The sequence below is a fragment of the Pseudonaja textilis genome, chromosome Z (assembly GCF_049901715.1).
Source record: "Pseudonaja textilis isolate UNSWEBS1 chromosome Z, rPseTex1.2, whole genome shotgun sequence".
Lineage (NCBI taxonomy): Eukaryota > Metazoa > Chordata > Lepidosauria > Squamata > Elapidae > Pseudonaja > Pseudonaja textilis.
Window position 1 is genome coordinate 99,002,638 of NC_142008.1, and position 13,374 is coordinate 99,016,011.

The 13,374-nt window shown below is 39.5% G+C and overlaps 1 protein-coding gene across 2 annotated transcripts in view; it reads left to right on the forward strand.

Annotated features, from left to right (window-relative positions):
- Positions 1-2,569: 2,569 nt before the first annotated feature.
- The window catches only part of NGFR (nerve growth factor receptor), a 77,953-nt gene continuing 67,148 nt past the window's right edge, over positions 2,570-13,374 (forward strand). For both annotated transcript variants that reach the window (XR_015740274.1, XM_087917408.1), the window contains exon 1: positions 2,570-2,816. Coding sequence is in view for 1 of the 2 variants with exons in the window: in XM_087917408.1 (XP_087773534.1) it covers positions 2,769-2,816 (48 nt within the window). In the remaining variant the exon portion in view is untranslated. The remainder of the gene's footprint in view (positions 2,817-13,374) is intronic.

Consider the following 13,374-nt stretch of genomic DNA (forward strand, 5'->3'; position numbering starts at 1 on the left):
GAGTCAGTTCAAGAACTATTTCTAAAATAGCTTATAAATAAGACTTCTAGAGTAAGGATATCAAACTCACATCATCATGGCATTGTCACTTGATATATCGGGACTTCCCACCCCCCTTCGCTAAACTGGGCGTGGGTGTGGCCAGCCCGTGACACATCCGACCCGCAGGCCGGGAGTTTGACAGCCCTGTTCTAGAGCATTCTGCAGAACATTCCCATTGCTGTCTCTATCATTAGGCCCAATGAAGCAATTTCCAGGGCAAGTGATCTTCAATGGATTTTTATTGTCAAGAAAGAGAAAAAGACTTGATAGATTCCCCATCCTACCCCAGCTATAGAAATAACATGATTTTGACTGAGCTTGGAGATAGATGGGGGCAGTATGGGGAGGAAATAATTTACAAAGAGTCTTGGACTGGTCCTTAAGCTCAACACGAGGCACCAGATGTTTGCACTGAAGCATATCACATTTTTAAAGCAAAAGGATCAGACTTTTGAGCATCCAGTGCTCAAATTAGAGCCATCTGAACCCACAGATGCCTCCTGAACCCCGCCTCCTCATAATTCACCCTCTAAATACCAAATATATATACCTCAAACTCCTCCCTGCAGATTCACATTCTTCAAATAGTGATAGGTGCACCCCTGGAATAAGTTCAGCAATCCATCTCTTTAAAAAGGGAGAGGGGCTTGGCTCCGTTCTGAATATCTGATTCACAGAGCACTTATCAAGGAAGTAGAAAGGATCCCGGCTAAACTTTTAACATGGCATTCATTATTAAAGCCACAATTGAAGCCATAAAATGTCTGATGAGCAACTAGAGGGTCTATTCAAACTAAGTCATGCTGTTGCTGCATTATACCCGGAGCTGATTTATTGAGCAGAAGAAAGAGCTGTGGCATTCTGAAATGCTGGTTCTTAACCAAGTAGGCAATTTAGTTCTCTTAAGTCGGGCAAGTTGGGGATGAGGAGTCAATGGCATGAAGTTCAAGGCAAGACTGGCCAGATACAGGAAGCTCTGAGTCTGCGCACAAAGATAGCCAATTTTGTTGAGTCAGACAATTGGATCCTTGTTTCTGTTACAATTGATCTAATAGAGGATGTGGAAAGCAGTTGTCTGAGATGAGAGAAGTGAAAATGCATTGCAATATGTTAAGAGAAAGGGGGAAGGGAAGGAAGGAGGGAGGGAAGGAGAGAGAGAGGGAAGGAAGGAAGGGAAGGAAGGAAGATTTAAAACTAAGGCTGTTTTTCCTATGAAACAGTATAAATATTCAGACCACATTGATCTGTGACATCAAGCCATAGATTCCTAGAGATTTTCCAGGAAGAAAGTCCACTTTGATTCCTCGTATGCATAATTTAAATTATGAATGAACTCCACTTGCTAGCAGTTTTAATTTAGCTGCAGCATACAAGCAGGTCTTTCCTTGTTCACTATATCTTGTTATGATTAGCTTTATTTTTTCCTCGTTGAAATGATGTAATATGCATTGCATATATTTATATATATATGCATTGCATGTGTGTGTGTGTGTGTGTGTGTAATCATCTGATAATCTATTCCATGAGCAGATGCACATGTTGAAAAAAATGGAAATTTATATAGGCTCTACAGAAAAAAAATCTAAGTGAAGTGTGTCCTAAACATCAGATTTAATTGTATTCCATTTTGCCCTGAAGTGTCAATCTGATTTTGCTTCTTATCAAAATATCTAGCCTAGCCATAGATATCAGTCTAGCCCAACTTGACTACTCCAGATAGATTGGAATACAACTCCTGTAAATTTCAGCCAGCACGGTCCATCCATCTGGAGGCCAAGAGATTTGCAAGGCTGGGGCATAACATTAAAATAATGGCACCAGATAATTTATAGCCATCTGGATGACTTCTATGGATCATACATCCCACACTACATTTGACTGCTGGTTAGTTGGCCAGCTTACCTTTTTCCTGGTTAGATTTACTCTCTACTTGCACTTGTCTCTTCAGCTCAGTGGAATCTGATTAGAAAAAAGATAAAAGAAATGCAAGTTTATAAGCTGGCATTGAGTGCTTCCAAAGAGAGAGAGCACCGTTCCCTAAAGCCTTCCTTCCATGGCCAGATTTTCTTTTTTAGCAGATTTTGCAGGGAGAGGGAGGAGGGAGGGAGTGAAGGAAGGAAGGAAGGAAGGAAGGAAGGAAGGAAGGAAGGAAGGAAGGAAGGAAAAGGGCAAAAAAACAGCAAGAACCCAAAAGTGGTCAAGGCTTCTAGTACTTGGGCCCCACCTCTGCTTTCCATTCACTGGTGGAACCCCTGGAAGTTATCTAACTAAAATAACTTCACCACTGAGGATTTTAACAACTTTCCTCAACATCTTTTCTCAACTTTCAGGAGAATTTTTTTAAAAAAAAAGTTTTATGGGTGAGAAAGATGAACCAAGTGATTTTCTTTGATATGCTCTTCCTGGGGGCCTGAAAGAAGGAGGAGTTGTCATGTCTTGGTTATTTGTACGCTCTTTAAACCACCCAACCAGTGGGAGGAGAACATCGATCGTTTTAATACTAATTTAAAAAAAGGGGGCCGAGCTTAACAGTTACAGAAAGCAGGTGCTGTCCAACTCCCTCAGTTACTAGCGCTGCCTCCGTCGCCACCGACGCTCTTCTTCTCCCCTCCCGCCCTCATCCCGAGACGCCCCTTGGGGAGGGGGTGTTTAAGAAGCCTCCTGCCTCCCCTCATCTCCCGGCTGGCATCTTCCTTTCCTGCGCCCTGTTTTTACCTCAGACGAACATGCAGAAGACGGCGATCTTGCTATGGGGCTTGCTGCTGCTTTCCGGGGTGAGTGGACCGTGCCAGCAGAGAACCAGCCGGGGACCGACGGAGCGTGACACGCTGGGAGGCATTAGGGTGGGAGAATGGAGGGCACGCGACCCCGCTTTTCCGCGCCAGCGCCGCTCCATCTCGAAGAAGGCAAAATTGGGACGGGGGCAAGTTCGCGGCTTTTTTTTCTCTTTTTTTCCGGAGTGGGTGGGTGGGTAAGGCGAGGGAAACCTGGACCGGTGAATATCAGGATGTTGTCTAAGATGATTTGGGATGGAAGAGGGTATTTAGGGCGCAAGAAAAGGGGGCCTAGGCGGTCACGGCTGTCCACGGGGCATGGGAAGGCGTGGGAAGGTTGGGATGCGCTCGCGTACGTCACGAGTGAACCTTCGCGAGAGCAGAAGGTATCAGTCGAGGCATCAGCCTGGCAAGGGGAGAAGATTTGGAGTTAACTTTTGATGTGCTCCAGTCCGGTATAATGATGACATGGTAACGATGGTGTTGTCAGACTGAACTGTGCAGATTGAATAACAAATACAAACTGTGCAGACTGTAGACCGAGTGGGTAATTCTTAGAGCTATAGAGGGGACAGCGCTGGAGCCCGCGCTCTCGCCCTCTCCGTCTACCACACCTTGCATCTGATGGTTGGGATTCCCCCAGAACAGAAATCCGCGCGGCGGAGGAAGACCTGAAGAAGGAATCTGGGAACGGCGATTAGAGTCTTGAGTGGGGCGGAATGTGGCAAAAGGCTTCCCCGATCCGGAGAGCGGGTGTGGCGCTTCTGCGAGTGGGCTCTCAGGGAACGACCTTTCTTCCCATCCAGCTCCTTTCTTTGTGGCTCTCAGCGGAAGCGGGGTGGAAGCGCCCCGGTTGGAAAGCGAAAGAGCTGATTTGGGATTCTGAGACTCAGGCAATGAAAAAAGTCCTACCTTCTGATTCCACTTTCCTCCTTTTGGATTCTCAGAAGAGTAAAGAGATAGGGGATAAAGGAGGAACATTTTCGCACGGCTTCAGGAGTGATTGGTTGCTTTCTCTTCGTGCAGAGTAAGCACTTTAGCACTTTAGCATATCTTATTGCAGAAGAACGGGATGCGGGTGGATGAAGGGGCGGGTATCCAAATCAGCACAAATCCAGCAGCAAAACTTCAAAAGGCTACCAAATTCCTACTGACTTTTCCTCCCAGAAAACGAGGGTGGGGAGAAGAAGATCACCTCCCTTTCACATCTCTTCTGGGAAGGAAATTAGGCTGAAAGGCAAAGATTCGTTGAAGGATGTTCGCTCTTTTAAAATGCTAATAGAACCTGCAGGGACACATTTTTATACTGAAAACGAGCTCCTGGAGAAAGATTTAACACTTGTCCTTTCACAATTATTTTTTAATGGCCAACTTTCTCTCTCCCTAGATATTTATTCCCAGGAATAAATATTTCCGCCCAAGAAATAACAGCTTTGATTCCATCGATATGTAATTTTATACTATAGCTTTGAAAGACAGGCTAGAAAAAGCAGCAAGTCCCTTTGATTTTGCTCAGAAGGCTTTCTTGAAGTGACTGCAAGGAGGGCATAAAGAAGGTTCTCATTTATCCTTTATAATCATTTGCTCATGGGGAAGTCCTTTGAGTGAAAGCCTTCTAGTAACTATGATTTACAGATAAATTTATACATCATGCTGAAAGATCAATATACCCCCAAGTACTTTGCAGGTTCGGTGGAAAAAATAATTTGGAATTCTATCCCAAAGAACCTCATGTTTGACAGCAGGGAGAGAAAAGGTGGCAGGGAGACAGGGAACAAGTGATACATATAATGGAATCTAATGAGTTGTGTTTAGGTCCTGTAATTTAAAGTGTAGCTGGGAAAGGATTGTGCATGGCTCTATAGAAAAAGTGATGAGCAATGAGGCACTCAGAGAGGAGAAGTCATGTCCTCAAGATCACGAGTTCGCCCTGAAGGTTACAGTCCTCAAACACAGCAGACTTCTACCACATTTACTGCAAGGCTTTGTTGATGCAATGCTTTTAATGTGCCATTCATAAAACACATCGAAGCATGAATGTTCTGGGTTTGTCAAGCATGCTTATGTGCAAAACATCTCCAGGTTCAAACCGACTAAGCTTTACCTGGCTTGCAAGTGCTTGGCCTTAAGTTCTCATGGCTAACAGAGTGTCCACAACACAACTGCTCTGAGGTTATCCCCCAAAGGGAAAAGTGTTATGAGCATTGTAGTAAACCCGGAGTTTATATATGAAAAGTATATGAAAAGTAGATAGCAATAGAGGTGGAGAGAGCCTCAGGCATATAAGTGAGGAAAGGAGGGTGTGGTTTCTCAGCCCTAGCAACCCAGTTTCTAAAATGAGTCTACAATCTCTTTTACCTGTTTCCTCAGGCAATTTCTAACAGAGGAATATGTTTCCCTCAGCTGAGCATAATCTTTGAAGGTGCCCTTCTGCCTGTTTGTGAATGTGAATGGGGAGGGAGAAAAGTAGGGGAAGAGCTCATCTGTAACTGGGATTGCAACACCAGTTCCTTGGGATCCTGGAGCCTCACAAGACTCCAGAATCAGTGCCATGTTGTCATGCTGTTTTATTTTCTTTTAGTCAGCAAAAGACTTCCTTCCTTCCTTCCTTCCTTCCTTCCTTCCTTCCTTCCTTCCTTCCTTCCTTCCTTCCTTCCTTCCTTCCTTCTCTCTCTCTCCCTTCCTCCCTCCCTTCCACACTCAAGAGGGGTAAATTGGAAAGTAACCAAAGGTGGTATTCAACAGGTTCTGACCAGTTCTGGAGAACCAGTCGCAGAAATTTTGAGTAGTTTGGAGAACCGGCAAATACCACCTCTGACTGGAGATTTTACAGTATCCTTCCCCTGCCACGCCCACCAAGCCACGCCCACAGAACCGGTAGTAAAAACAATTGAATCCCATCACTGAAAGTAATCCCCCCAGTAGTGAATATATTCTTAATTCTGGCAGGGCTTCTGTATAGCAGAGTCAATAAAATGTGTATCCGCTTAGGGATGGTCCTGCAATTAGAAGGATGAGTCGGCTGCCTGAAGTAGACGCTGAAGGGCAAGGAGTGGTTATAAGGGATTGAAGGCATAACTGTGTGTGCTGCAATCTGCTGCCCTCGACTTGGTAAACCAGCTGGTTGCTTTTAGCTGTCATGGAAGATGCTGTCCCACTGCCAACCCCAAATAAGATTGGACTGCGAAACCAATTGGTTTTTGATGTGGAAAGGAGGAGTGCTCTATAGGCTTGCAATGATGCCCAAAAGATTGAGAGGAGAAAGGGAGGGAGGGAGAGAAAGAGAGAGGGAAAGAGAGGGAGGGAGGTTTAGAAAATAAGAAGTAAAAGTTCTAAAACTGAAAACACTTCAAGCATCAAAAATACAGACCAAGCAATTCAATTAAAATGTTCCAAAACATGTTTATTCCTAAGTTTGATGAAGCGAAGAGAAGGGAGAAATCTGATGTACACTGTTTCCAGAAAGCGCCTTCTGCCAGAGGGGGCTTGGGTGCTATTGTGTTGCTAAAAAGAGAAACAGCAATACTGAATAGTGATCATCTGGTTTTTCAAAGGGGCATGGAGGCCTCAGTGTTATTCAGGCCATTGCTTGAGAGTTACTGTGCATTGTTCTTTGAACAGAAATTGGGTGGGGCAGAGGGTGTAGAATATATAAGGTTCTGACGAAGAGAAGTTATAACCAGGTGAAGATGGAACAACAAGATGGGAAAGAAATCAGTTACATCCATGGAATGCCTACCTCAGACACCCATGAAGCTGTGAAAAAGGCCATACATAATTCAGTGGTACAGGTCATGTTTTGCATTTAAAAGATCTCATTAATGCCTGGCTTGAATGCTGAGTTAGCAGAGGTTATGAAATCTTCTGGTCTGAGATCCTGCAGGGCTAAATCTTATTAGGATAGGTCAAAGATTAAAAACATTGGCTGGCTGGTCCCCTAGTATTTTGTGATAGGAAACACTCAAAGTGAAACTTATATTTTAGCATTACTTTAAAAAAAATATTGTTGATTATTTTCCAAATCAATACACATTTAAAGAAAAAGAAAAGTAATATGTAACTAAGGAAAATACAGAAAAGGAGGAAAAAAGTATAAAGGAGCAAGTTCTGATCTTTTTTACAGCAATGATATATGCATTTATGTTTTATCCTTTCTCTAAGATTGTATCATGGCATCTTTCTTTCTATGTTCTACTCTCTGTAATTCTCAAACCCATAAATCACTAATTTACTTCCCCCACACTATTTTCAGTAAAAAGTCCCACAATGCGTTTTTGGTCACTAAAAATAATGGTTTTTTCCTTTAAACAAGTCAATTTTGCCATCTGTACAAATTCTCTCATTTTTACCAACCATTCCTCTGTTGTGGATACTTCAGAGTTTTTCAATCTTTGTGCATATAATAAATTTGCTGCAGTTACCATGTGCAAAAACAATTTTTCGTAAGTCTTTTTCTTTCCATCTGTCCATTAGTTCCAGCAAAAAAATTATAGTTTCATTAAGATTTAGGTCTGCCCAGGTGTGTGACACACCTTTCCATTTTGTATAATTATCCAATTTTTTGATGCCCTGAACCTCTTAAAATATGCTAGGTGACCACCAGAATGCAATACTGAGATCAAAACTAAAAGGGAACTGTATTGTCCATATGGAAGAAATTAAAAATAACCTGTTAGAAAATCATATAGTATATTTATTAAGCCAATGCAAACATCATTTTTTGTAAACAATTAAGTCTTATTTTTTTGTTCTCTGAATTAAACTATTAAACAGTCAACATTAGAGTCTGAATCAGATCTTGCCATGGAATGAAGAGCAAATCTTTCTGAGGAAGCATTTTATAAGGGCATCAGTATGTCTACACATCTAAAAAGATTGCTTGCTATCTGATTAATTGGAATCTTCTAGGGCTGTAGGTGAGAATGGACAGCTGAAAAATGGTTTTGGAAGAAAGCAATGGCAAACTAATCATGTATATGCCAATGTATAATTTCTAGAAACCAAGCACTGCTTGAAGACAGTTTCCCTTTAAAACATATAACAAGTCTGACTATTGATCTATCTGATCTGCTACAATCAACAACGTCTACCCAGCTACCATTCCCTTAACCTATAAACTGTGCTTCAAGTACTCCAACAAGTGATTTGTCCAGCCTGCTCTTATTGATTTTGAGGGAGGCCCCTGTGCATTTCCAAATAAAAAGATGAAGGCACTGTTTTGCACAAAATGTACATGTCCTAATTTTAAACTTTACAAAAAATTTAGACGTAGAAGTTATATCTATAGTTTGACTGGACAAGCAATGTGTATTACTGAAGTAGGAAAGGCCATTACTAGATGTCAGGTGGAGAGCTAGATTTAAAGGGCCATATGAAAGAAAGTTGAAAAGCTCATTAGAAAGTTATGTGGTATATTTATTAAGCCAACACAGAGGTCATTTAAAAAAATAACAATAGACTAGACTAGATTAGACTAGAATTCATTATTGGCCAAGTGTGATTGGACACACAAGGAATGTGTATCCGGTGAGAATCTGTCAGTGTACATACAAGCAACGAGTGGTAAATCATGATCATAATTATATAGCAATAGCACTTAGACTTATATACTGCTTCATAGTGCTTTAAAACCCAAGCGTTTTACATATTGCCACAGCAATCTGTGTCCTTATTTTACCAACCTTGGAAAGATGGAAGGCTGAGTCCAACCTTTGATTCTGGTGAGAATCAAATTACTGGCAGTTAGCAGAATTAGCCTGCAATACTGCATTCTAATACTGCACCACCACAACTCCTGTTAAATGCCTGTTCTCTGAGGGCTAACCGCTGAGGTGCAATTTTAAAGTCAATTTTTAAGATCACTTTTAAAATGAAGGGTTGCAGGTTGAAGTATCCTTAGAATAGAAGATACCCTCAAATGGAAGCCAGTCCTTTGGTAGCACCTTATGTATATCATAAAGGGACCTTTGTTTTCAAGATCTTAGCCTATGATTTAAGCCAGGGTGTTTTCTTAGTTAAGTGCTGAGGATCAAGCTCGTGAGTTCTTGCACCCAAATCTTTGCTGCCACATCGTCTCATCCCCATCTTGTCCTCTCAAAGGCTATGAAATAGGTTAGACTGGGATCAGTGAGTTCTGTAGCTGAAGGAGAATCAACAAGTTCTCTCCAGCCTTAGTCTGATAATCCAGCCTTTCCCAATCTGGCCCTGTCCAGATGCTCTCTGAGAATTCTGCAAGGTATAGCTAATCCAAAACAGCTTGGGAGAAATATCTTTCTTTTAAACTATTTTACACACTCACTGTCATTAGAGTAACTGTCTGGAACTTAGTTGCTTTCACTTTTACATGGCAGGATTGCCAACTTTGATAATGCATCAATCCCCCAAAAGAAACAGCTCATGGAGATCCTGAATTGATTGATGGCACCTTAGAGGCTCATTGATTACCTGTGCCAGGAAGAGCTTATTCCACCGCATCAGCCATTGAAGAGGATTCATGTCCCTATAATTTTCAGGATCTGCAGTCAATGGATGGAGAAAGAACCAAGTAACACGGATTTAGAGAGCAGGCTTACTAGTTACATTTTTCAAGCTGCTTAATGCATTATCTAAAATATTCTTCAGGGCAAAGAAGTGAAAAAACAACAATAATAACAAATTGCTATGGTGGATCAATTTAGGCAAGGAAAAGAATTGTGATCAAAGTAAGGAACGCCTATCATCCCTCAAGTACTTATAGCTGTCCAAGTGAATTTTTGTGGTGTGAGTACAGTGACCCGGAAATCAGAAAGCTGTACCCCCCACCAGACAAACACAAGATAAAGAATCAATACAGCTTGCTCTGCCATTAAGGATTTGGAAGAGGGTGAAAAATCACAGCAGCTGTAATATTTCAACAAATTGTCTTTAAAGAATCAATAAAGAATAAACTGACCTACAAGGCTTTACTGGCTTGCAAACCTACTTTAAGGTGAGTAGGAGGAGAAGTTAAAATGAGAGATAGAGACAAATGGCCTTTTCAAATTCTCCGCCACATTTGCTGGCAAAGAAATTGGCTGAATGAATTTCTCCAAAGGATAGAGGCAATTTTCCAACCATTTCTCAAGGTTAGTATTTCCCATTAATGGCAGGAGTACTGCTAGTGAAGTAGCCTCATGGGGTACTGCTTTGTATTGCGTGTAATATATGTGTGTATGATTTAATGGAATCAGAAAGGCTGTGCACATCTGGAGAGATGAGTATGACATACAATGAATACAATGAAATACAAAATATTCATATATATTCTTTGGCTATCTTGTCACTCAGCAAATGGAACATCACACTCCACCCATAAGGATGTCTTTGGAATTCTTTTGTCCTTTGAAGTATCTGCTGTGGCAAATTCTCTTTCATCAAATTTGAATGGGAATGTAAAATTTCTCCATGTGGCATTCATTAGATTCTCCTCCATAAAACAGCTCAAATAGCTTTTGTTTATGCTTATTACTCACAGAGCACATTTAATAATTTGCTCTTGTGGCATATTTTTACAATCTGTGTTCGGATAAATTTCGATTGAGCAAGGTCATGCTTTTATTCCCTTTACAGATAAGGAAACTGAGGACGAAAGAGAGTGTCCTATAATAAATTGGTATTATAGGTAGGACTTTTTTCATTGCCTGAGAAATTGAATGGGGCAAATAATTATACTACTTAGTCCAAATGAGTCATCATAAGACCAGATTTGTGAGTAAGGAATATATTTGGTATTTGTAGGGCGAATACCATATGAATGGTAACTTCAATAGAGTAGAGTAGAGTAGAGTAGAGTAGAGTAGAGTAGAATAGAATAGAATAGAATAGAATAGAATAGAATAGAATTGAATTGAATTGAATTGAATTGAATTGAATAGAATTCTTTATTGGCCAAGTGTGATTGGAATTTGTCTTGGTGCAAATGCTCTCAGTTTATATAAAAGAAAAAATACATTCATCAAGAATCATAAGCTACAACACTTAATAATAGTCACAGAGTACAATAAGCAATCAAATCATACTAGGAAACAGTCAATAAAAATTGTTGGGATCAATATGGCATTTATAGTGGAAGATCCCCTGGAAACAACACCCATTTTGATGAAAGAAATAGAACAATATGGAAAGGTGGCAGGGTTAAAAATTAATAAAGAAAAAACAAAAGTGATTACAAAAAACTATACAGATGAACAAAAGGAAGAACTAGCAAAGAGATTAGGGATACAGGTGGTAAATAAAGTAAAATATCTGGGAATAGGGCTGACAGCTAGGTGATCATCAATTAAAAAAGATAATTATGATAAATTAACAATTCAAATATTTAAAGACTTAGATAATTGGGCTAAATTACAAATATCTTTGTTAGGCTGTATTGCAATAGTAAAAATGAATATTTTGCCAAAATTGTTGTTCTTATTTTAGACGGTGCCGGTCAAGTTGGAAAAAAGCTTCTTTGAAGAACTAAATAAACATATATCCAAATTAATATGGCAGGGAAAAAAACCCAGAATAAAATATAAATTATTACAGGACGATAGAAAGAAAGGAGGCTTTGGTCTTCCAGATTTTGAAACATACCACCATGCTGCGATAGCAACCTGGTTCAAACACTGGATTAATTTGATAAATAAAAGGATCTTAACATTAGAGGGCTTTGATCTCCATCTTGGATGGCATGCATAGATGTGGGATGGAAAGAGTAAACACCACTTGTACTTTCAAAGGTATTATATAAAGAGTGTGTTATTAACTATTGGGGAAAAGATAAAAAAGTACATTACTGTAAGGTCCCACTGTGGTTATCTACAATGGAGGCAGTTATACATCCAAACATTGTAGATTTTGATAATATTGTAAGATATAAAGATCTATTACATCAAACCGGAGAGTTAAAGGGTAGGAATCAAATACAAATTCAAGGCAAAGAGATAGCATGGTGGCCCTATGCGCAGATACAAATGCATTACAAAAAAGATAAAGAACAATTTGGTTTTAACATGGCCTACCAAGAATAAGATAAAATTTGGCATGGAGGGGAAAGGAAGTTGATTAGTAAAATATATAAATATCTATTGGATTATAAATTAAAAGAAGAAACAGTCAAGAACTGTATGATAATTTGGGCAAAAAATGTGGGCCACAGCATTGAATTAGACAAGTGGGAATATATTTGGGAAATAAATTACAAACTAACTATGTCAGCCTCGTACAAAGAGAATCTCTATAAAATGGTGTATCGTTGGCACTTGTCACCCGTGAGACTGGCTAAGATGTTACCGAACCTCCCTCCAAACTGTTGGAAGTGTAACTACATCTAGGGAACATACTTCCATATGTGGTGGACATGTCAATGTGCTCAGAAGTTTTGGAAAAACATCAAAAATTGGATTCTAAATATAACTACACAAGAAGTAAAACTTGAACCCGAAACCTTTTTGCTGGGTATGATAGACTCAAAAATAGAAAAAAAAATCAATATTTAATCTTGCACATTATAATGGCAGCCAGAATAAGTTATGCTCAAAATTGGAAACTGTCTATTGTCCCTTCAGATGAGATGGTCATTAAAAAAAATTCATGAGTGTACAGAGATGGACACAAATTACTAAAAAACAACAAAGTTAGTGAATACTACAAAGTTTGGAACTGTTGGTTTGAATGGTTAAAGAAAAAGCAACATTTGACAGCTGAATGTTATGAAACTAAGAAGGACGTGCGTTTAATCATAAAGTATTCTGTGAAATTAAAACATTAAAAGAACGAGGAAGGTATTGGAACAAGGTAGATGACGTCAATGTTGTGGGGTAAAAGAAAAAAGAAAAGAAAAATATAACCAATGCTCAATACCTGCTGCAAAATATATATATGTATATATATATATTTGTCTATATGTTTGTTTGTTTCTTTTTAAATGTTTTAAATATATGAAACCTAAATAAACTATTTTCAAAAATATTGTTAGGATGCCAACAACAAGGCTAGTCATATATCGTAAGTGGGAGGAGATGGGTAAAAGGAAGGATGGGAGGATTAATAGTAATGCAGACTTAGTAAATAGTTTGAATCAAACCATCAAAACAACGTAAGTGCATCATATAAATTAAAATGACCCCTCAGACAGCTTGGTTTATATGCATTCTGCCTATGTGCCTTGCACAGTCCCACCAATAAGTCTAAACCAATGAATTTCCAGATTGTTTGTAATCTATGAACTGTAACTCCTATGCATTAACTTCCAATTACACAAATATCACATTATTTCAGTATTCAGCACCCATTTTTTTCTGCAGGTGTAAAGGTCAAGGAGTTTTATTTCTAATATTCAAAACAATTAATATTCTAGTAAGAAAATGCACACAAAATACAGCACTAAGAAGAAAACAATAAAACAGCAATAAGCAGTTAGCACTTTCACTTATATAACACTCCACAGTGATTTACAGTAGACTGAGAGGTTTACATGTCAGTTTATTTCCCCCAACAATCTGGATCCTCATTTTACTGACTTCAGAAGGATGGAAGACTAAGTCAACCTTCAGCCAGT